At 36.1% G+C, this 23,379-nt stretch overlaps 4 protein-coding genes across 5 annotated transcripts; 3 read left to right on the top strand and 1 right to left on the bottom strand.

Moving 5' to 3' along the window:
* Window positions 1-841: 841 nt before the first annotated feature.
* Window positions 842-1,873, top strand: LOC115720993 (germin-like protein subfamily 1 member 17). Its single transcript, XM_030650216.2, has 2 exons — window positions 842-1,034; window positions 1,135-1,873. Exons 1-2 carry the CDS (start codon window positions 911-913, stop codon window positions 1,692-1,694), a joined length of 684 nt encoding a protein of 227 aa, XP_030506076.2. The 5' UTR covers window positions 842-910; the 3' UTR covers window positions 1,695-1,873.
* Window positions 1,874-2,726: 853 nt separating this feature from the next.
* Window positions 2,727-5,087, top strand: LOC115719736 (pentatricopeptide repeat-containing protein At5g18390, mitochondrial). The gene is made up of 2 exons (XM_030648911.2): window positions 2,727-4,294; window positions 4,497-5,087. Exon 1 carries the CDS (start codon window positions 2,813-2,815, stop codon window positions 4,214-4,216), a length of 1,404 nt encoding a protein of 467 aa, XP_030504771.2. The 5' UTR covers window positions 2,727-2,812; the 3' UTR covers window positions 4,217-4,294; window positions 4,497-5,087.
* On the bottom strand, window positions 4,834-17,507 carry LOC115719735 (probable UDP-N-acetylglucosamine--peptide N-acetylglucosaminyltransferase SEC). 2 transcript variants are annotated; one of them, XM_030648909.2, is made up of 28 exons: window positions 17,093-17,507; window positions 16,768-16,913; window positions 16,565-16,663; window positions 16,393-16,443; window positions 16,155-16,271; window positions 15,950-16,006; window positions 15,404-15,523; window positions 15,232-15,294; window positions 15,058-15,136; window positions 9,510-9,619; window positions 9,370-9,423; window positions 9,208-9,275; window positions 9,030-9,132; window positions 8,593-8,795; window positions 8,148-8,244; window positions 7,786-7,857; window positions 7,621-7,697; window positions 7,427-7,543; window positions 7,266-7,350; window positions 7,031-7,198; window positions 6,711-6,821; window positions 6,536-6,622; window positions 6,325-6,452; window positions 6,172-6,254; window positions 5,948-6,053; window positions 5,662-5,808; window positions 5,340-5,460; window positions 4,834-5,254 (listed from the first exon to the last, which is right to left on the bottom strand). In XM_030648909.2, exons 1-28 carry the CDS (start codon window positions 17,250-17,252, stop codon window positions 5,141-5,143), a joined length of 2,943 nt encoding a protein of 980 aa, XP_030504769.2. In that variant the 5' UTR covers window positions 17,253-17,507; the 3' UTR covers window positions 4,834-5,140. The 2 variants fall into 2 exon arrangements, with proteins under 2 accessions (XP_030504769.2, XP_030504770.2); XM_030648910.2 differs by lacking the exons at window positions 16,155-16,271; window positions 16,393-16,443; window positions 16,565-16,663; window positions 16,768-16,913; window positions 17,093-17,507 and having other exon boundaries at window positions 15,404-15,628; window positions 15,950-15,995.
* A 1,480-nt stretch (window positions 17,508-18,987) lies between these two features.
* Window positions 18,988-19,623, top strand: LOC133034120 (uncharacterized). Its single transcript, XM_061109141.1, has 2 exons — window positions 18,988-19,083; window positions 19,141-19,623. The coding sequence occupies exons 1-2, from the start codon at window positions 18,988-18,990 to the stop codon at window positions 19,621-19,623; spliced, it is 579 nt and encodes a 192-aa protein (XP_060965124.1).
* Window positions 19,624-23,379: the final 3,756 nt, after the last annotated feature.

The raw sequence follows: 23,379 nt of genomic DNA, 5'->3' as shown, positions 1-23,379 counted from the left end.
TAATAGAACATGTAGTTATGCTAGATGATGCAACTTCTTTTCTTCTTTTGCTACAGCTTAGCCTCATCAAATGGTATCCTCATCATGTTCATGTTTTTTTATGAAGGGAAGAACTATAGCTCATCTTTTGTTGAGGTCTTAAAAGACATAACTCAAGAAAACTTAGCCAATTAGGTAGCACATTTCTTTCACAGATCAAATGTAGAAAAATGGCCAGAAAAACTAGTAAGATTGTAGAAAAGCACTGTTTGTAAGTTGAAAAGTATATGGTTGCTTTGATATGTAGGATATATATATCTGCAAATTCTGTAGAGTGCTCCTCAAGCAAGACATTGAATTAATTGTTTCTAATTAAGAGAATTCTTGTTTTCACATCTAAATTCTAAAGGCATGTAGTCATATATTATTAATCTATAATAATTAAAATCAAATAAGTGGGTTAAAATACACTAAAAGCTTTATGATATTTAAGCTAAAATATTTTGCATTATACTACTAAAAAGAAAAAAATCATTAGATTAGTTTTGCTTTCTATTTACGTACTAAACTATAAGCTCTAATAGTGTACATAATTAATATAGGTAAGTAATACTAGTAGAGAGAAAGATGACCACTTCCTTACCAATTGGTAATTGTATGAAGCAAACGATTGCGGATCAAGTTAAATGAAATAAACTTCTTCATAGTGGTTGAAGAATGATTCTTTGTTTTATTATTAAATATATACCAACCTTAAGACTACATTTTTCCAAGTATTACTCACATCTTCGATAAGAAAAGATGGAGTAGGTTCAGGTTAGAAAATAACTCTATAAATAGACTTGGTTTCATGCTAGCTTATATCACAATAACTCGCTTATAACTACAGAATAGAATAATTATTTAGGAGACCTTAGCCACTTAACCAAAAATGAAGAGTGCTCATTTCCTTCTCACACTTGCCATATTTGCTTTGGCATCATCCATTGCCTCTGCCTATGATCCTAGTCCTCTTCAGGACTTCTGTGTAGCAGTAGACGACCCTGAAAATGCTTGTATGTAAACGCACTACTAACTCTCTTTACTCGTTATTTAACATAGTTTATGTATAGAGTGCAATTCTTTCATGCTAACTAACAAGTGTTTATTTTACAGTGTTTGTGAATGGAAAATTCTGTAAGGATCCAATGCAGGTCAAGGCAGAAGACTTTTTCTTCACTGGGCTGGACACTCCAAGAGACACACACAACCCTGTTGGATCCAATGTGACACAAGTGAATGTTGACATGATTAAAGGACTCAACACTCTTGGAATAACATTGGCTCGCATTGACTTTGCACCATATGGCCAAAACCCGCCTCACACTCACCCTCGTGGAACTGAAATCTTGGTCGTCCTTGAGGGAACACTCTACGTTGGGTTTGTGACATCCAACCAAAAAGATGGCAAAAACCGCCTCTTCACAAAGGTTCTGAACAAGGGAGATGTGTTCGTGTTCCCAATTGGTTTGATTCATTTCCAATTCAATCAAGGACACACACCAGCAGTTGCCTTTGCTGCTCTCAGCAGCCAAAATGCAGGAGTGATCACCATTGCAAATGCTGTGTTCGGTTCGGACCCTCCCATCAACCCTGATGTCCTTGCCAAGGCCTTCCAGGTTGACAAAAACATTATCAACCATCTTCAAAAGCAGTTCTGGTATGACAACAATTAGATAAGCTGAAAAGATGCTGCCATATGATCTTGTAATAGTGCCTCTGTGCTACTACTTCAATAATTATTCATATCTTAATTTCCAGTTATAGTGACACTAGTAGTCATTACTAAATAAGAAGGTCCCCTATGTACCTTTCATTTACTGAATTTATTAATACAAAAAAAGAATTTAGTTACCAGTTTGTGAGGCATATACATCATCTCATTCTCCCTCTTTTTCTATACTAGACTATGGCTACATATAACTGATAACTAGAAGCGAATCTTGTGTGCATGAGTGTGACTTTATCCTCAAACTATTCATCAGTCACTGACGGAGCCACTCTTGAGACTAGCTAGGGGGCTTAACACAATTGCTTACATGTATTTTTATACATATATTTTCACATATTAAAAAAAACAATTATCTATAGTAATTAATAATCCTCCCCCCACAAATTAGTTTTTTTCACAATTTGCCCCCAAACATATAAATCCTCCCTCCGTCAATGACATCAATGATTATTACTTTGACGGAATAAAGTATGGCAAAACAATAAAAATTTGCAAATGAAATATGAAAACCACACACATTATGTTAACATGCAAAAGAGAACGAAAAAAATTATCATCTCACGTTTTCTGTCACACTTTTAATTATTTCTCCATAGTATTCAACACCACCATCTTTTAAATAATGCTGGTGTTAGACACACTGTAGCAATATTCAAATCACTATATAAATTTATGGGTGCCAAAATTAATTTACTATTAAAAGACAATTTTTAGTTTTCAAATGTTCCCAATAATTTTTTTAAGAATAAAATTAAATAAAATTCTCAAGAAAACGAATTATTTTTGTTGAAAAAGAAACTAGAAAAGGAAAGTTGACTAAGAATATAGAATAATTTAGGACGTAATAATTAAATTTAACTCTTATTACAATTAAAAATTAAATTGAAGTATTTATCTTAATAAAATCCAAATATTTATGTGTAAAAGAGTTAAACATAGTATTTACTTGAAAAATTACTCAAGAATATAGTATATAAGTGAGCTACTAAAAAAACAATCGTGGCACCTGGCAAAAACGAAGATGTTTTTTTTATTTGATATTTTTTGCTAAAGAAGACGAAGATGTTTAGGTCCTCCAAAAACGCTATTTTCCTCTTTCTCAGAGGAATAAACACAAACACATACAAGACACAGAGCCTCCAGCCTATCGTCCGCTACCTCCACACCAGCGACCGCATCGAGGGAAATCGAAATGGCACTAAAACTTCCAAAGATGATTACTTTGCAGCAATCCACCACATCTCCAACATCGTACAGCGTGATTTCTACATGGAGCGAACTCTCAACAAGATGCGAATCTCCATCGACTCTGAACTTGTCTACCGAGTCCTCCGGGCCTGTTCCAAATCCGGCACTGAGTCACTCCGTTTCTTCAACTGGGCTCGGACCCACCACCCCTCTTACAAACCCACCACCGTCGAGCTGGAGGAGCTGGCGCGAACTCTCGCCCGGACAAAAAAGTACGAGTCAATGTGGAAAATCCTTCAACAGATGCAGACCCTTCACGGCTTAATCGTCTCTTCCGATACCCTTTGCTTCATAATCGAGGAATACGGGAAACAGGGCCTCGTAGACCAGGCAGTCCAAGTCTTTAACAGAGCCTCGAAGATTTTCCGATGTCAGCAGACCGTCGAGCTCCATAACTCCCTTCTCTTCTCGCTCTGCGAAGTGAAACTCTTTCATGGCGCTTATGCATTAGTACGAAGGATGATAAGAAAAGGGTTGGTCCCCGATAAGCGGACTTACACGATTCTTGTCAACGCTTGGTGCTCGGCTGGAAAGATGAGAGAAGCTGAATTGTTCTTGAAGGAAATGAGTGAAAAAGGGTTCAATCCGCCGGTGCGAGGCCGGGATCTACTAGTGGAAGGGCTACTGAATGCTGGGTACATCGAGTCCGCCAAAGAAATGGTGAAAAGAATGGTGAAACAAGGCTTTTCTCCAGACGTTTCTACGTTCAATTCTGTTGTGGAAGTCATTTCAAAGTCTGGTGAAGTTGAGTTTTGCATTGAGCTTTACCACGAAGTATGCAGAATCGGTCTTGTTCCGGATATCAATACTTACAAGGTATTGATTCCTGCGGTTTCGAAATTGGGTAGAATCGATGAAGCTTTTAAGCTTCTGCATAATTCCATTGAAGATGGGCACAAGCCATTTCCAAGCTTGTATGCGCCCATAATTAAAGGAATGTGTAAGAGTGGACAGTTCGATGATGCTCATTGCTTCTTTAGTGAGATGAAGGTTAAAGGTCACCCGCCCAATCGACCCGTTTACACCATGTTGATAACCATGTTCGGCCGTGGCGGCAGGTTCATCGAGGCTGCTAATTTCTTGATGGAGATGACTGAATTGGGTTTGACTCCCATTTCCCGGTGCTTTGATTTGGTCACTGATGGTTTGAAGAATTGTGGAAAGCATGATTTGGCTAGTAGGATTGAGCAGTTAGAAGTTTCTGTACGTGGCACATGATAATGTGGTTAATCATCATTTGCTGATCGGAGGTTGTAGTGTGTCTTTTCTTATTGAGATAAAGCGATAATTGAAGAGGTACTAGGAAAGTTTTTATATGTCCAAATATCTTGCTCCTTTGGGTCGAAAGTTGCACTTCGGAAATGCTTTTTAACATTTCAAAAATCATACTTAGATTCCTAAACATATCAATTTATGATTATTTCTTTGTTTGAATCCGGGTGAACGCTTCCTCCTAAAATGGCATGCTTACAGATACCATGTATGCAAAATTTTGCAGATCAAAGAGAGCTCGGTATCCATTTGTCAACTCAAAGCAATAGAAGTTATAATCCAATGTCGTATGAGGTTTTTGAAGACGGTGAACTCATGTAGGTCAAGTACTCTGCTGAGAAAATGAAGATGTCATACAACAGAATCGTCCCAAATTTGGAGTTGGTATTTCAGGTGGTGGTGTTCCTTGAATAGCAAGGTAATTTTGTTCAGACTTCGGATTCCAATTTTAAGGTTTTGTGCAAACATTACAGGTGAAAGAGTGATACAATATTCTTGTGTAGCCCATTACAGCTGAAGAGTTACGTTCTCCGTTATTAAGGAATAGATGAGGCTTTTAGGAATAGTTAGAAAATCAGAGCACAACTCTAGTGACCTTCATTGAGACCATAAGGATACAAAATGATCGCATGAAAAGACACTTGTACACAATATTGTCAAGGCACGCAAGGAAGGGCCAAGAAGCCGGTCCCAGAGTTACACAGCAAATATTAATCTTGAATATTTCCATTTTAACTGGAAGAATCACGCAAATACAAATCTTTCTTGTACTCATCTCATTTCCAAACTTTTCAACATAATTTTACTTTTTGATAAATAATTTCCTCATGTTTGTTCTATCTACAATGCCGCCTCTCCTAACTGTATACCTTATCTATCGTACGGGAATTGCAAATCATTCTCAGTGACCTTGAAATGCTGAGGGTGCTGGCCTGAGCAATGCATATTCCACATTTTGAAATATGACCTTTCTAAATTCCTCACCTGCAACAGTAGTAAAAGACTCAACCATTTCTCTTAATGCTGTGTAATGCAAAACAGAATAACGAGTAACATCAGAAAAACATACCCAGCGTTTCGTATCAAATAGCGGACAAGTCAATCGATTCAACTTAAGTTTGTTAGTAAGAGCTTGGAGCTTAGGACGATTCAATGCCAATGAAACTGCCTTCTCCTCGTACTCCTTCATACTGCAAGGCATACAAGAAAAGATTAGACACAATCAAGGAACCACGCACCAAAGCTAAAATTATGATGTGTGCACAATTTATTTATTCCCAAGAACCCAAAAGGCAAACACATTCATATTGGAAAATGCACTGGTGGATAACTTTTTCAGTCACAGATTACCATATACCAATGTGCTGCATACTGACATTCAAAATGCTTACCTATTTACAATCATCTCCTCTCCTAGTCCTGTGGCAAGACAGAGTGATCCTGCAACTCTTGTAGCCATTTTCTCGAGAGGCAAGGTCACCATTGGTAAACCAGCCCATAAAATGTCTGTGCCAGTTGTATGTGCATTGCATAAAGGCCTAAAACGCGAAAGGGAAAATTCAATAATCAATAAAAACCAAATAGCCCAAGGCAACTTCACATAAATGCACGCATCTTAAATCCAAAAAGGAACAATAGAGAGATCAGCAACACGTATAAAGTGGAGGAAAAACTTACGTGTCAAGGAATAAATCTGCTAAAGAACTGCGCCTAATATGTTCCTTTTTCATAGCTACATCTGTGAAAATGATCTGGTCTGGCTGCACTCCCTGAGCAACAGCATCTGAATAGTTCACCAGAGGAAAAGTTAAATATGCAATGAGAAAGCAGAAATTTTCCATAAACTAGTGTGTACGAGTGCGGATGAAGAATTAATGGTTATAGTAAATCAGCCATCATACATGCACGAAGTCTCATTTCACCAGCAGCTGGGAATCTGAGTAGCCATAGTGCACTGTTGGGTACACGTTTAAGAATATTGCACCTATATGAAAAGGATGAAAAAAAATGAGATGCTTTTATAAAAATGAAAAGAAGAAGTATCGTGAAAGTACCATGTACTGAATATTTCAGGGTCCATCTTATACAACTGATTGAAGCATGCAAAAATGAATTTGTCCTCGGGCAGACCATAATCAGATCGCTTGTGCAGACAGTTTGGTTCCAACACATCCTGATTTTTCTGTATGCAGGACAAAAAAGATTCAGGTAACAGGGAAAAAAATTACAGAATCTCTCTCTAACATAGTATGCTAGAAAACTGACCTGCTGATAGTCATTCACAAAGTAGCAATGGGGAAGATGTACCAGCTTCTCAGAATAAATATGAGATAAGTGTAAAGGCGAGACAAACTGAAATCAAACAGAGGGCATTATATGAAACCGAGACCCCCCAAAAAGGCAAAGCAAATAAGTCGATGTAAAATTTGACCCATCTTACCTCGTCAGTTACCAGGTAATGGATGTAACTAGCACCTGTTGTCCCTGGAAATCCCATATACGATACCTGAATAGGTGCAGGCTGCATGGCAAATATCTCATTTCTTGCCCCCTGCATTTTTAAAGAGGAAAGTAATGAGACAAAGCAACCATGGATTCACTTTTTCAAAATCATCATCAGAACCCATGACAAACAATGATTCTTCTGAAACTGCACCAGTTAGTATATAGTTATTTCCTCAACTTTTATGTGTTTATGATAAAAAAAAACAACAATGAAGCTTCAGATAGAAAACAAAAAAAAGGGGTAAATAGCATCACCTTCGTATAACCGTTAAGATTAATCAAGATCTGAATCTTATCCTCATTAATCATCTTCGCAATCATATCTGATGACATAGAAGAAACATCTAGAAAATGCTCAGCTTCAGACAAGATACGCTGTCTCCATTCAGTACCATCATTTTGGCTCAAGGCATAACAAAACACCTGCAATAATTAGAAAAGCTCAATGGCTGACTTTACAGAACAAAACGAAAGGTAAAGAACTACGAACCTCCACATTTTGTCTGTCATGCATGCCAAAAACAGACCCCATGAGGTGTGACAAAGGATGATTACCAAAGTCACTGCTGACATATCTGGCACAGAAAACAGTCGTAGGGTAAGAAATACTAGAGTAGCTAAACATATACGTGCACAAATCAGAGAGCATACCCCACTCTAAGTCTGCTGTTTCCTCCGTCACATTTAACAGGAATTGGTGTAGGATGGTTGAAGGTAGGAAGTGCAAAGCGGGAAGCAACTATGGAGCACTGTGCAGCATACTTACAGCTGAAAGAGCAGACAAAGAAGTAAGAAAAACAAGAAAACATTTCTGAGAAAAATAGTATTCTAAAGGAGTGTCTTACCTAATCTCAAGAGCCAGCATTGGGTCGATGGGATATGCTATTGCATGGAACGGCTGTACGCTAGGAAGAAGTGACATCTGAAAAAACAAAAACCCATCAACACTACAAAATTAACATAGCTGGTGATATAAGCAAAAAGAGACAAACACAGAGACTTTTACTGACATCAATCTGTCTCCTGATTATTGCTTCAACTTCAGTAAAAAGTTTATCACGACCCTCCCAACTGCACACGCACTGTAAAAAGAATTAAAGTTAATGATCGTAATAAACAAGAACAAATATCTAGGCTTTGTTCATTCATAAGGCAAGGATGTTATTAACATGATTAATAAATCAAAATACAATGGCTCCCAGCACCTGAAAATAGAAATTTATCCCCTGAATAATTGAACTCAAGTAAATGTTGCAATACAGAAAGAAAAAAAAACACTATGGAAATCAATAACTGAATTTCTTGAAACTCAGAATTACAAAAGCCAAGTACTATGCACACCAAAATTATAGATACAATAAAAATCATTAACCTGCAATGTATGGAGCAGGTTACAAGTTGCCTCAGGAAAATCAGGTCGAAGAACCAAAGCCTGTCTGTAGCTCTTAACAGCTGCCTCCACAAGCCCACTACAGCATAAACACCAATTAGAACTCTTTTATTGTCACAGTAAGAAATTTCATTCATATGCTGAGAGTTAGGCAATAAAAATTTAAATTAAATTACTACATGATTTTCCTTCTTAAAATAAAATTGTAAAAGAAATATCTTAAAATTATAATAAAAATAAGATATGCAGATTGTAAACATAATAAAATAATATTTCAAAACTTCCGGACACAATCACCATAGTTGTTGGTGCTACACCAAGCCAGCCACGACTTTCAGGCTACTAAAACAGCTTTCAAAAATACTGGTTCCTTGTCCAACTTGAAAACTAATTCAACGATGTGAACAATATGAAAGATAGTAATTACCTGTCTTTATAGGCTGAAGCCAGATTTGCATGAGCCTCAGCCATGGTTGGCCTCGTAGCTATTGCCCGTAAATAGTCTTGAATTGCTTCATTTACCCTGCCAATCTCCTTGTAAGTGTTTCCCCTATTGACAAGACTGTCAGCTGCCAAGGGATCAATGCGAAGCACCTCATTGTAGCAAGATATTGCATCTGCATAACTTCCCTGTGATGAAAATATGTGCCCCAGAAATTCAATGATTTTCTTTTAGAAAAAAAGTGGAAGAAATTATACTACTGTGTATAATCCTTCCTACATTGGTTCCTTTTTATCTTTCATCTCAAGTTTTAATTTAACATGCTGAGCATTATTATAGCTCTAATAAGGGGTCCCAAAAATATAAAAGAAAAATTAAAATTATTTATCTATATAAGATACAATATTAATAATAAATCATACCTGCTGCTTATAAATAATTGCAAGATTACTAAAAGGAGCAGATAATCCGGTTGTCACACTCAATGTGGCCTTATAATATGAAGCTGCAGTTGGCACCATGTTCCTGTTCATACACATCATGTCAGGAATGGAATTTATATGAACTAGATGATCAATGAGTGGCATCAGGGCAACATACCATTCCATATAAATATTCCCAAGGTTTGTAAGCGCTTGTGGATGGTTTGGTTGTAATGTAAGGCATTGCTTCAGACATTCAAATACAGATTCAAGTTATACAGAGAGATTAAACATTGAACAACTTCAAAACAAACACATCCAAAATATGAGATCAACATACATTGTAGCATTGAATTGCTTCATCCGCCCTGCCAACATCTTTCAGAGCATTACCCTAAAAAAGGTACAAAAATCAAGTCAATCGATAAAATCACAAATTCAATATCAAGATTGCATCATTCAGGCGACGAGAGAGCCAACCAGATTGTTGTAAGCTTCCAAAAATCTTGGATCTGATGAAATGGCTTGTTTGTAGTGAAGAATGGCCAAATCCAATTGGCCTTGATCGTAATAAGTACTAGCCAAGTTACCTGCCGTTATTATATGACTGACTTAGTTATTGAAAGAAATAATGTGTGTTCATGACTACTATCACATAAAATAAAGGAAAAAACAAAGATTTATCTAAATTGAATTTGGCCATTCTTCACTACAAAGATATACCACAAATACATTGCAATTATTGCATACGAATTTTAGTTCAAAATTAATTTATGAATCATTGTCATCCTTGAAACCAAATATTTTGTTGATCCTTTAGGAGAAAAAGTGGGGTTTATGCATATTGAAAAGATGTTTGGACACTAGGCAGACTTTATCTAAGATTTTACAACTTTTGATGTTCCAGTCATTATTTGAGCATCAAAATGTGTACTCCTCTTACAGTGAGATCAAAGGATCTCTTAAACACTAGGCACCACACTATTTTGTAAAAGTTTTTGAATACTATGTTTCACATGCCAACCTTCAATGCTGAAATATCAAAACCAAGATGACAAAGGATCTCTTAAACATTAGGCACCATACTATTTTGTAAAAGTTTTCAAATACTATGTTTCACCTGCCAACTTTCAACGATGAAATATCACACACACATGGCTCCTCAGCCAAACCTACAATATTTGAGGAACACACACACACACTAGGCTCCTCACCCGAACCTACAATATTTGAGGAACATGAAGAAATTGTCTGGCAAGCCAAAAATTGATGAAATGTAAGGGCAGAACCAAGAAATAATTCTCCCAACATTTATCCTCCAGAAAAATCTACTTTACCAAAAGCCATCCAATAGACCGAAATAAAATACACACACGCACTAGGCTCCTCACTCAAACCTACAATATTTGAGGAACACGAGGATATTACCTCATTCTTGCATGCCAAAATATGATAAAATCTGTAGAAAATAGTGATTCAAATTGTGTGTTGATTTCATAGAATAATACATATTTATATACAGAGTTAGGAGACTAAATATCTACTAAATATCTACTAAATATCTAACTCTCTTACAGCTAATATACACCTAATATCTAACACTCCCCCTCAAGCTGGAGCATAGATGTTAATCATGCCCAGCTTGTTACAAAGATAATCAACCCGCACCCCATTCAAAGCCTTTGTAAAAATATCTCCTAGTTGTTCTCCGGTCTTCACATATCCTGTGGAGATCAGACCTTGTTGAATTTTCTCACGAACAAAATGACAATCAATCTCAATGTGCTTAGTTCGCTCGTGGAATACGGGATTCGAGGCAATATGAAGAGCAGCTTGATTATCACACCATAATTTTGCTGGAATAGAAGTCTTAAACCCAAATTCAGTCAAAAGCTGATAAATCCATATTACCTCACACACAGACTGGGCCATAGCTCTATATTCGATTCGGATCGGATCTAGATACAACATTTTGTTTCTTACTCTTCCAAGAGACCAGATTGCCCCCAACAAATACACAATATCCTGAAGTGGATCGTCTATCTACCTTGGAGCCTGCCCAATCTGCATCAGAGAAACACTCAATCTGGGTATGTCCATGATCCTTGTAAACTATACCTCGTCCTGGTGCTCCTTTTAAATAACATAAAATTTGTTCTAATGCTGCCCAATGATGAATTGTTGGAGAAGACATGAACTGACTGATAACACTAACCGGGAATGCAATATCTGGACGAGTCACAGTTAAATAATTCAACTTTCCAACTAACCTGCGATATTTCTCAGGATCTTCAAATGGTTTCCCATCACGTGTAAGATGCACAGCTGGATTCATTGGAGCATTGCAGGGTTTTGATCCCAATTTCCCTGTCTCAGTTAGCAAATCAAGTACATACTTTCTTTGAGACAGAAGAATACCTTGTTTACTCCGAGTAACTTCAATCCCCAAGAAATACTTGAGCTCCCCTGAATCTTTCGTGTTAAACTGGGTGTGAATGAAAGACTTAAGGGAGGTGGTGGAGGTGGTGGAGGTGTAGACACTGTGGGGGTGACGACCGAGGCAGGTGAAGGAACTAGAGACCCGCCAGAACATGTAGCAGGCGCATAGGATGTGACAGAATAAACCAACAAATCATCATCCTCCCCCTGACTAGTAGAAGTAGTGGAAGATGAAAAATAAGGTGTATTTTCTACAAAAGTAACATCAATAGAAACAAGATATTTGTTGAGATCAGGACAATAACACCTATACCCTTTCTGAAGACGAGAATAACCAAGAAAGACACACTTTAGTGCCTTAGGGTCTAATTTGGTGACAGATGGACGGACATCGCGAGCAAAACAAACACTACCAAACACTCGCGGAGCAACTGGAAATAATGACTTATTAGGAAAAAGAATTTTAAATGGAATTGCACCATTAAGAACAGAGGATGGCATGCGATTAATAAGAAAGCATGCCGTGGAAACTGCATCGGCCCAAAAAGGTTTAGGGACTTTCATTTGAAACAAGAGAGCACGTGCAGTTTCAAGAAGATGTCTGTTTTTACGTTCTGCAACACCATTCTGAGATGTCGTATCAACACAAGAAGTTTCATGAAGCATGCCATTAGAGGTCATATAAGATTGAAATTGAGCAGACATGTACTCTTTGGCATTATCACTTCTCAAAGTACGAATAGATACATTAAATTGAGTTTGAATCTCAGCACAAAAAGCACAGAATATAGAAAACAACTCAGAACGATTTTTCATTAAATATAACCAAGTTACACGAGAATAATCATCCACAAAAGTAACAAAATACCGAATCCAAAGTTGAGACAAAATAGGAGAAGGACCCCAAACATCAGAATGAACTAACTCAAAAGGAACACTAGCACGTTTATTGACACGTGGACTCAAACTAACACGATGATGTTTGGCAAACTGACATGACTCACAATCTAACGAAGATAAACTACTATATTGGGGACACAGTTTCTTGAGCAAAGGAAGGGATGGATGACCTAAACGACAATGAGCCTCAAAAGCGGAAGCAACACTCGAACAAGCAATAGAGGTTGGCGGAAGTGGGTCAAGAACATACAAGCCACCAGATTCATGTCCTTTACCAATAATCTTCTTCGTCACAAGATCCTGAAACAAACAATGATCAGGAAAGAATGAGATGCAACAATTTAGATTACGAGTGAGTTGACTAACAGAAAGCAAATTAAAGGACAAATCAGGTAAATGTAAGACTGATGACAAAGATAGCATAGGTGTAGGAACAATAGTGCCAGATCCAAGAACAGAAGCTGTTGACCCATCAGCTAAGGTGACAACAGAAGTGGGACTATGAGACTGAAAAGTGGAAAAGAGACGGGAATTACCTGTCATATGATCTGTGGCACCAGAATCAATGACCCATTTTGAGGATTTGGAAAGAAGGCATGCATTAGAGTTACCCGATTCGGCAATCGCGATGATGTAAGAAGATGAAGACTTAAGTGTTTCCTGATACCTTGAGAACTTGGCAAATTCATCAGCAGAAATAAGGACCGATTTGTCAGATGCATCACTAGTGCTTGCAATATTGGCAGAGTGTTGTTGTCGATTCTTAAATTGTAACTTCCTACACTCAAACTTGGTGTGGCCTGGTTTCTTACAATAATTGCACATGATGCTCCCAGAATTTGGTGTGCGGTTATCAGGTCCTTGTGAATTATCTCCTTTAAATCCACTTGGAGTAGAGTTTCTTTCCGGTGCATTATTACGACTCACCAAGGCGCTATTCGGAGGAGTTGAAGAGGTAGTCTCGTGCGAAGAACACGAGTAAACACATCTTGTAAAGAGGAGACATCGTAACCGGAGAGAACTTGTGACTTTGCGAGTCAAATTCGGATGAGAGTCCCGCAAGAAAACTAATAATAGCCATCTGTTCTCGTTGGCGCTGTTGAACTTTTACATCAGGACTAAACGGTAATAGCACATTAAGTTCTTCATATGTTTTCTTGAAAGCCATAAAATAATTCATAAGAGACTTATCTTGTTTCTCCGCGCGATAAAAAGCTTTGCAAACATCATATATGCGAGATATGTTGTCTTTGCCAGAATACAAAAACTCCAAGTAACCCATTAGTTCTTTAACCAATTCACAATGATTAATCAAACTAATTACCTCATTATCGATAGAATTTCGAATTTGAAGGAACAAGCGAGCATCCTCACGGAGCCATATTTTCCTTGAATCGTTTGTTTCTTCAGGAGGATCGTCAGTCAAGTGATCATCTTTGTCAATACTCCTCAAATACAGTCGAATCGTCTTACTCCATTCCAAATAATTCGAACCAATCAACTTATGATCCGTGATTTTAGACATCACGGGAACAACATCAGAAACAACAACTGATTTTGAATCTAATCTTATCTCTGCCATAATCTCAAAAACAAACACAAAGGACAGAGAAAAAGAACAAAAGAACACCAAGGAATGAACACCCAAACACGAAGAAGACAAACAAATACCGAATTACAACCTAGAACAGATGCGAGTGGGCTTAGAAGAACCCAGTGAAGAATCGGCAACAGAACGCCGTCGAAGGCGCCGTCACACGCGCCTCCACGCGCCGGCGCGTGAGCCCCACGCGCAGAAGCTTCAGGGGGCGCGTGAGCCCCACGCGCGAGGAATCCGGCGACCGGACTTCGGGGGTTTGTAGATCGGCGGCTGGGCAGTCCTCCTATGTGGGCGGTGAGAAAAGATGTTCACTCCAAATAGGATTTTCGAAAACAACCCTAAACTCAAACCCTAAAATTTTTTTTTTTTTTTCAGAACCCTAATTTCGAATTTCGAATTTTGAATCACAATGCTCTGATACCATGTAGAAAATAGTGATTCAAATTGTGTGTTGATTTCATAGAATAATACATATTTATATACAGAGTTAGGAGACTAAATATCTACTAAATATCTACTAAATATCTAACTCTCTTACAGCTAATATACACCTAATATCTAACAAAATCCAAGGGCAGAACCAAGAAAATAATTCCCGAAATTTAGGAAGGATTATTCAAAACATCTGTTCCTCAATAATATCCCATACTTTATATATGGAATAAATCTAAAAGGGTTAAAATAGAAACTACAAGACGAATAAGAATCTTTCAAATGGGAAAAATAACTAATAGTGGGAAAAACATACATAATACCTCCTTTAAATAAATATGCATGTGTATTATTACTACTTTTTTATACATTAAGCGCCTTTTAATATATATGCATACGTTAAAGGGGACATAAAACTCCCACTATTCACTTGAGCAAACCTCGTAGGGAAATTTGTACGTTAGCAGGACTTTGTGTTGGATTTTACTTTTAGTTTTTCAAGTGTGCAAGTATGGGTCTTTTAAGACAACATAAACATCAAAATTTTAGCTCAAATTTATGTCTTCATATTTATAGGCTATGTTAAAAATTAAAATAATAGCTAAAACATGAAATATAGAAATGCCAGGACAGTCTACAATGTATAGAAACACTCACCAAAAGCCATTGCATAGTTTGGTTTTGCCTGTAGAGCCCGCTGATAACACACAATTGCCTCTTGAGGCATTCCAAGAGCCTGGAAAAGGGCAAAAGAAATATCGTGTTTTTCTCCAATATGATTCCATCCACTTGTAGCTAGCCAACCATACTGGCACATACATAACTGCTTACCTTATAAACATTCCCAAGGTTCAAATATGCATCTGGAAATGATGGTTTGAGCTTTACAGCCTCCTAATAATCATAATTGTAACAAAAATTCATTAACACCGATAGCAAAGCATATCAAGCAAGCAATTTTTTTTGGTCGAACAAGAAAATAAAAGCAAGAAAAAAAGATTACCTTATAGTATTGAAGGGCTCTGTTAAGATCACCCGACTCCATAAATATACCCGCGAGATTTGACCATGCAATAGCAAATGTTGGTTGTATACGTAAAGCATCAAGGTAGCAACTGTATGCCTGCATAAAATGTTAGATTCTGACTATTTGCAGTCTCGGAAGTGGAAGTACAACTAGAAGCAACCCTCATCTGACCCCTGCCTTGTAGATTATATCTGTATCGAACTGTGAATCACAGTTCCACACATGAATTGCTAACATCAGTAATTTTACTGTAGTATCGTGAAAGTCTAATTGTGGAAGGGTTCTTCCAGATCTTACTACACCCACATTTATGTGGGAGCAGGAAAAGAGTTCGGAACAGGTGACTTCAATTGGAAGTCAACTCAAAACTGAGGACAAATTACTTTTTCATTACATCCACAATACTAGCAGAAGTGAGACACCAGTAACCCAATTATAGCTTTTCATTGACGACAACAAAAGAAAGTATAAACCATACAAGCACTTCATAGAATGTGTAATTATTTTGTATTTAGAACTTACTTCTTCCACAAATCCCTGCGCTTTCATTAGATTCCCAAGGTTGCTGTGGGCATCAACCTGTGTGCGAATTCAATAATTAGGATCATTAATAGCAAAAAAAATGTAAACAAAAGACTCTAGCCAAGATTGAAGGCAATGTGGAAAACGCTGGTGCAACATAAAGCGTGTTATAGATAAGGAAAAAAAAAAACAGAAGGCATTTTACCAGAAGCGGATTCAGAGCAAGTGCCTGACGACAACATTGTGCTGCTTCATTTAGTTTTCCTTTTCGCATGTAAGCACTACACAGGTTTGACCACGCATCACAGAAATTGGGGCGAAGCTGCAGTCAAAGAAAATCAAAGATCAATAACTAGCCAAGATGCATAAACTTTAATTCACGGCCACAAACTAATACTAAATAAAGATAACTAAGAGAAAAAAAGAAACAGGTATATGCAAACCTCAATAGCAATTAAATAGTAATGAATTGCAAGGTCGATATTGCCTTTTTCCTGCATTATGAAAAAAAATACCAAATTGATTATTGAGGTAAAATGTTTAGTTCACTACCTAATAAAGAACCAAGATAAATACACCAATGATAGTGGAACATAGTGGTAAATATGAAAATACCTTCCAGGCATTAGCCATGTTACCATAACACTCAGAAAAATGTGGCTGAATTCGAACGGCCTCTTCATTCTTAGCAATGCACATATCAAAATCATGCAACTGAAAGAAAGAAAGAAAAAATAAAAACATTTTCAACATACATAACTTAATCGAAATGCTGTACAGTAAACTCAAATCTGAACATTTTTGAGCTAAGAAAGAACCTGATAATAAATTGCACCCAAAAGAAGCAAATTATCAGCCCGAGTTGGACTTCTTTCGTAAACAGAATTGCTATGTTCCAGCGCCTCCTTGTAGTTCCCAGCCTTGTACATGTGATGAGCTAGAGCCAAATGCGTATCTTCATCGACTACAATACATACAAATAAAACATTATTTTAAGGCACTTGCAACGACAAGAAGTGACTAAAAAATCAAGGCAAGTCTACTGAAATCATTTCTACAACAATAAAACTAAAAAATCTAGCTGCTTCGTCACTTCACATTACCCAAAAAAAAAAAAAAAACTTTAACAGAAATTGAACAAACCTTCAATGGAATCAGAGGCCTTGAAAGTGGCAAGATTGCGGGAAGACGATTCAGACTTGAGCGAATAGGAATCATCACGTTCCGTGGCGTATAAAGCTCGAGAGCTCCCCACCTGAGGCTGGTGTTGACGAACCTCGCCATGCACAGAGATGACAGCCATTATTTTTCAGTGATCCTATTATTCCAAATAAATTAAAATCATTAAAACTCCGATCCTCTCTCTAGCTACACCCAAAAACAAGAAATCAAACCCTAGGTTTGAGTATTTTCCAAAGTTTTGGGGTTTTTGAGAGAGAAAAATCTGTTAGGAAAAAAGAAATGAAATGATGGATATTGAGAGAGTAAAACGCGTGGTGAGAGGGATGGAAGCGTTTAAATAAGGTCGGAAAGAATGGCTCAGCGTTGGGAGTGTGGAGTGATCAAGACCGTCGATCACTCCAAAATAATAATATAAAAAAACAAAGATAAGAACAAGAGTTGGCCGTTAGGTTGTACTTTATTCTTTTTAATATTGACACGTATCTTATTCCGATTTATCGAACTTACCGGTTTTTTTTGCTTTCCTCACGTGTCTTTTCAATTTTGGACCTTTATTCCTTTTATTTTTATTAATTTTTTTTCAGCAAAAACAAAACGTAAACAAAATTATTATATCATATCCTTCCATAAAAATCTGCCTAAAATAACATATGTAATTTACTTTTCAAAATCTAATATATCGACTCGCTGGGGTTGTATGAATCTTGACAATTTATTGTCAAAATTTCCTTGGCCGAAGTATCTTATTTTTTTGGAAAGATGGCCTATGAAAGACCAAAACATGCTTTGTCAGCTTATGAACTAAAGTATTGGTCGAACGCTTCACATGCTTGACCGAAGCAGTGAGGAAATGAGATAAAGTGTTCTTAATTTGAGTGATTAGTTCTCCAAAAAGTGAGTGGTCTTCTTTGCTTAAAAGAATAGCATTTTGTAATTGCTTTGCAATCTGTTTCAATTTGATGTAGTTGGAAAGCTTCCCCAATGCACCAAGACAGGGTTTTTAGAAGGAATTTTGCTTCAAGGATAAGAAAAGGCCATTGCTGCGATAACTTTATTACGAATTACACCTCCAAAGCCAGCTTTGTGTTGTTGGACTCATGTTTCTGCATCAATGTTGAGTTTTGACTGACCCAGAGGCGAAAGGGTCCAAAGTTCATCAGCTAGAGGCATGTTGTATATAACAAAATACTGTTGCTATTATAGTTGGCGGCTTTAAATTCTTACAAATAACTCTTAGCCAAACTAAGAATGGTAGAATCCTAAGAATGGTAGAATCCCCATCTGAGAGCTAACTCCTTCACGCCTTATTCTTATTATGCCAAATAAAAAGCTACACAGAAAGAATTTCACATCTTGTGCACACATGTTAGCATTATTATTAAAGATAATCTCATGAAAAGATATACGAGACAATAAAGGATCAAAACATGGAGTTCAAGGAATTTATCACTAGCAGGAAGGGTTGTTTTTGTTAACTCTATCCTCATGTCAATTCACTTATATTGGAGCCAAATTATGGTGTTACCTAAGAAGACTATAAGGGACATTGAAGCTATATGTCGAGCCTATTTGTGGAAAGGTCATCATGTGTCTGTGGGAGCTGCTCCTATAGCTTGGGATTATGTTTGTCAACCAAAAAAAGTTGGAGGAATAGGACTGAAAAAGATTTTTGAATGAAACATTGCTGCGATGACCAAATATCTGTGGGCAATTGCAAACAAGGAAGACAATTTGTGGTTAGATGGATCCATTGTGTATATATGAAAGGCGAGGATTGGTGGAATTATTAAGCTCCTTCCCAGGCTAGTTGGTATCGGAAGAAATTGGTGGCTGTCAAAAACCAAGTTAAAGAGGTCATGAACATTCAGCAAAATGCAGCAGTCCCTTATAGAATTTCTAATGGCTACAAAGCTCTTTGTCCATCACAAAGCATAGTGAATTGGAGCCATGAGGTTTGGAATAGACTAAATATTCCTAGACATAGCTTTAATTTGTGGTTTGTTGTACAGGTTAGGCTCAAAGCTAGAGAAAGATTGCATAGGTTGAATATTATTGAGGAGGACTCATGTCTGTTTTGCAGAAATCAGATTGAGTCTTCTAAACACTTATTCTTCTTATGTTCTTTCTCTCATAATTGCTTATCCAAAGTTAAAGAATGGTTAAATTGGAGAGCTGAAACAACAGATTTGAACAGATTGCTTAGGTGGATAAAAAGAGCAAAAAGCAGCTCATTTCGAAAAGTTGTTATAACAGTTGCTGTTGCTGCTGTTGTGTATCACATTTGGCAAGTTCGCAATGGTATTTTATGGAATTCAGATGCCATATCAGTTAAGCAGGTTGTGAGAAAGATTAAGGAGGATAGGAAGAATAGAACATTGTGTTTCTGGCCAAGCAAAACCAAGCCGATAGACAGAGAATGGTTTTTAAATCTAAAAACCAGAAGTTGTGCAAACCAGGAAACAATTTCTGGTTTTGGTCTGTTTTTGTTCTGATTTTGTAATCCAATGGTTGTAATATAAAAAACGTGTAATAGAGGAGTAATCAGATTGTATAGACTAAAATATAAGGCCTTCAGATGAAAGTGCTAATAGGTTGTAATTGTATATTCTTTCGGAGTAATGAAATTCACTAATTGATCAAAAAATAAATAAATAAAGGATAGAAGATTGTACCTTTCCAGCCCTTCTAACACAGCTGCAAAAGAACAAGGCATGAGTAAGAATTTCTATATCTCCATAACAATGTGGACAAGAAGGTGAACTAATGATTTTACGAAAAATAACAAGGTTTATAGAGGGGCAAACTAGGGGTTTCAACAAAATTTACAAACCGCCCAACCTGAATAAACCGACAAAAAATACAACTCGAAATAGTACAATGAAAATTCAAACTGCCCAATGAATATATTGGGTGGTTTATAAAATATTTTAAACCGCTCAATTAACCCGAATAAACTAAATTAAACCGATTTATATATTTTTTTAATAAAATTGTATATAATATATTACATAAATTACATTTGTAAGTCAAATTATTTTGTATTTAAAGTTTGGACAGTGTGTAACATAAAATCTAGACTTTATAATTAATAATTTTTATTTTATTTGGATATTGAAGTTGAAGTTTATAATCTGTACATTATTAGTACTTTTTTTATTATTTTGTTCAATTATTTCATGTTTACTCAATTATATTTATCTTATATTAAAGTTCTTAAAATTAATTTAGACTATATTATTTTTTAGCTTGAAAGATAAATAATATATTTTTATTTTTTTAGATCTAATTTTATGAATTAGAAACTAACAATAATAATTATATAAAAAAAGTGAAGAACGGTTTGGACGGGTTAACCTGACCAAAATGACAAAATTATTGGGCGGGTTAAACTTTTACTAATTTTTAATTGGGCGGGTTACAAGTAAATATTTGCAACCCAATATTTATATTGGGTTTGTAAAAATATGCTATAACCCGACCAAACCGACCGACATACACTCCTAGGGCAAACTAGAGGTGGTGGCTCTATAAACGAAGTGTTTTATTTTGAAGGGAGGTTCAGATGCCAAATTATTTTCCAAAAATGAGAGGGAGAAGAAGATGTGAGAATGCTATTATCGGAACTGGTGGAGTAGCTCAAATGATATCCAAATTTGACAGAATAGGTGCCAAATTTTGTAGGACTCCAGATAAGGGTGTCCTCTGTGGGTGTGAAGGGCAAAGGGATAGCTAGAATTTCTTGAACAATGTGAGGAGGGTAAAACTGCAGTAGGCAGGTGGTATCCCAAGTCATGTTATCTGAAATAAAGAAAGCAATATGGTTTGTGTAACGCCCTAATCTATAGGGACGCCACGCGTGTGATTTTATAAACTAGTTTAATACTAAAGATTAATTAATTATTAAAACCCGTGATAATATTAAAAACTTGACTAAAATAAAACACTAAAAATAGACATTGTAATGGCATAAAATGTGTATTCCGGGGATCCCTGTTATAAAAGTTTTACAAAAGAACTATATACGACGATGCCTCAAAACATATAAATCAAAATACACAATAGATACAGTCCAAAACAAATCCTGGCAGCCCAGCACGCAAGCTAGCGAGGTCAATATGTACATTGTTGGAGAAGGTAGTCACCTCATGGCAGCTCTAACTTTTCTTTGCCCTTACTTGCACCACATAGCACCCGTGAGTCACAAAGACTCAGCAAGAAAAATAATAATAATCATATAGTTTATTATTCAAATACTGTCATTTATACACAATCAGAATCAAACCATTACGCATTGTTCATAAAATGAAATCCAAAATCACTACTGGCTTCTACCATGAATAAGTATCAGTATACAGATATCTGGTAAAACAACATCATTATACCAATAACAGGAATCATTTTCATTTAAAAATGTATATTTTATATATGTTATTTCATAAAGTAACCATCTTCATTACATCACATTGCCTAATCAGGCAAGTCGATGCTTTAATCTAATGATCTTGTATTACGTTGCCTAATTCGAATCCTATAGTGTTCTTCACCATTAAAATTCAAGCCTTAGTGATTGAGTATAGGTCCACTTATAGCAAGTTACTTTCATGAAATATGGAATTAAAATGATGTTTGTGTTGATTTGGATGTGTTCATGTTGGTTTATGTGCATATTTGATGATTGTATAGAAATCGCAATTTACGATGATAAATATTTTTTATTTCGTTCTGAAAATATTTTCCTGGAAAGTAGATGAAAAATTAATAAATTTAGGCTTTTATAGAACTTATTGTTTTTTTTTTTTTTATGAATTAGTTATGATTTTTTGAAGTTGGAAAAATATCTAGGCTAGGGTTTCTAGCCTACGCGCGCGCATGAAGGGGACACGACCGTGTCATCTGTGGCTCGCTCGGACAAAATCCCTTCAGACAAGGGTGTGTCCGAAGCTTGCCCCCCACCTGATCAAGGTTGCACGCCCATGGTGTTGGACTTTATGCCTTAAATAAAACTCTATTTCAAGATAATCTTTTCTATTCAATTATTAATAAAGAAACAGACTTAATTTCATTACTTGTTTAACGTGTTATTTAGTTCATGTGATTATTTATTTATTTGATTTATAAATTCATTTAAATCCTTATCACACTGTTATTCTTGTTTATTGTGTTGTCAACACAGTGGAAAGTAATCAAGATTGTGTGATTAAATGTATTCCTATGATTTATCAGTACATAGGGTTTAACTGATAGGATAATCTACAATGTAGTTTACTTGCACCTTGGAAAAGTGCTATGTCCTTTCCAGGGCATTGGTTAAAGTAAGCTTGGGTTGGATGTATAGAGTATGCATCGGAAGGGACCGATATTTAACTTGGATTAGATATAATAAACTTACCGTAATATCTATTCAATTCAATATCACCTAGTTGATCTTCGATCAAATGATCTCAATCCTGAGATGGTTATGTTATAGTTAGATTGTATTATTTGTGTTCTTCAATCTATTTGTTAAAGTCAACTAATGGATCTTCTCGTGACATATATATTAAGGACATGGTTGTTCAATTGAGTGGGAGCGCTAATTATAGATACAGAATCTATAGCTTCTATCCGAACATAGAAGTGAAACGATAATTTCCTTCGAGCTTCGCTTGATAGAGATAAATGATAGAGGGCTCATTTTAGTGATTATATTAGTTCATTGAAATATCATTTATAGATAGTTAAGTGTTTTAAGGATAAAATACATTGAAGGGTGTAACAGTAAATTTGTCTATACTCAATGTAAATCATCTATAGATGATCATTGATTATTAAGATTATAACAAATAGATAATTTATAACGTATCTAGATTGTGGAACATATACAACGTTCTATATAATTGAGAGTGCAATTCCAAATCTATAGTGGTGCAAGAAGGAATTAATAAGTCAGGAAATTTACTTGGTAAATTCTATATCTACTTATTGGAAACTCGGTTATATAGGCCCATGATCCCAATACTAGTTGAGATAAACTTCTTGTAAGACTCAGTTAATTGATTTTAATTATTCAATTATAATTCTAAAGTTAGACTGTGTCTAGTTTATGAATTTTCAGTAAGATGTGGCTTGATTGTGAAAAAATAGAATTTTAGGATTTATTTGTTAATTAAAAGACTTTATGGAGTCTAATTAATAAATAATATAAATGACAATTTTATTTGATAATTAAGTTAATTATTAAATAAATAGTTTTGGCATTTATAGGATTG

This window comes from Cannabis sativa, chromosome 2, assembly GCF_029168945.1.
Source record: "Cannabis sativa cultivar Pink pepper isolate KNU-18-1 chromosome 2, ASM2916894v1, whole genome shotgun sequence".
Taxonomy (NCBI): Eukaryota; Viridiplantae; Streptophyta; class Magnoliopsida; order Rosales; family Cannabaceae; genus Cannabis; species Cannabis sativa.
This window is presented reverse-complemented; position numbering and strand designations above follow the sequence as displayed.

Excerpts from the sequence above, each read along its gene's own strand:
- LOC115719735 (XM_030648909.2), bottom strand. The coding sequence starts at position 17,252 with ATGGCTGTCATCTCTGTGCATGGCGAGGTTCGTCAACACCAGCCTCAG. Across the intron at positions 15,137-15,231 it reads ACCTTGGGAATGTTTATAAG|GCTCTTGGAATGCCTCAAGA; the intron begins GTAAGCAGTTAT and ends GCCCTTTTCCAG. Across the intron at positions 5,461-5,661 it reads GAGGAGATGATTGTAAATAG|TATGAAGGAGTACGAGGAGA; the intron begins GTAAGCATTTTG and ends TATGCCTTGCAG.
- LOC133034120 (XM_061109141.1), top strand. The coding sequence starts at position 18,988 with ATGAACATTCAGCAAAATGCAGCAGTCCCTTATAGAATTTCTAATGGC. Across the intron at positions 19,084-19,140 it reads TAGTGAATTGGAGCCATGAG|GTTAGGCTCAAAGCTAGAGA; the intron begins GTTTGGAATAGA and ends TTTGTTGTACAG.
- LOC115720993 (XM_030650216.2), top strand. The coding sequence starts at position 911 with ATGAAGAGTGCTCATTTCCTTCTCACACTTGCCATATTTGCTTTGGCA. Across the intron at positions 1,035-1,134 it reads AGACGACCCTGAAAATGCTT|TGTTTGTGAATGGAAAATTC; the intron begins GTATGTAAACGC and ends TTTATTTTACAG.
- LOC115719736 (XM_030648911.2), top strand. The coding sequence starts at position 2,813 with ATGTTTAGGTCCTCCAAAAACGCTATTTTCCTCTTTCTCAGAGGAATA.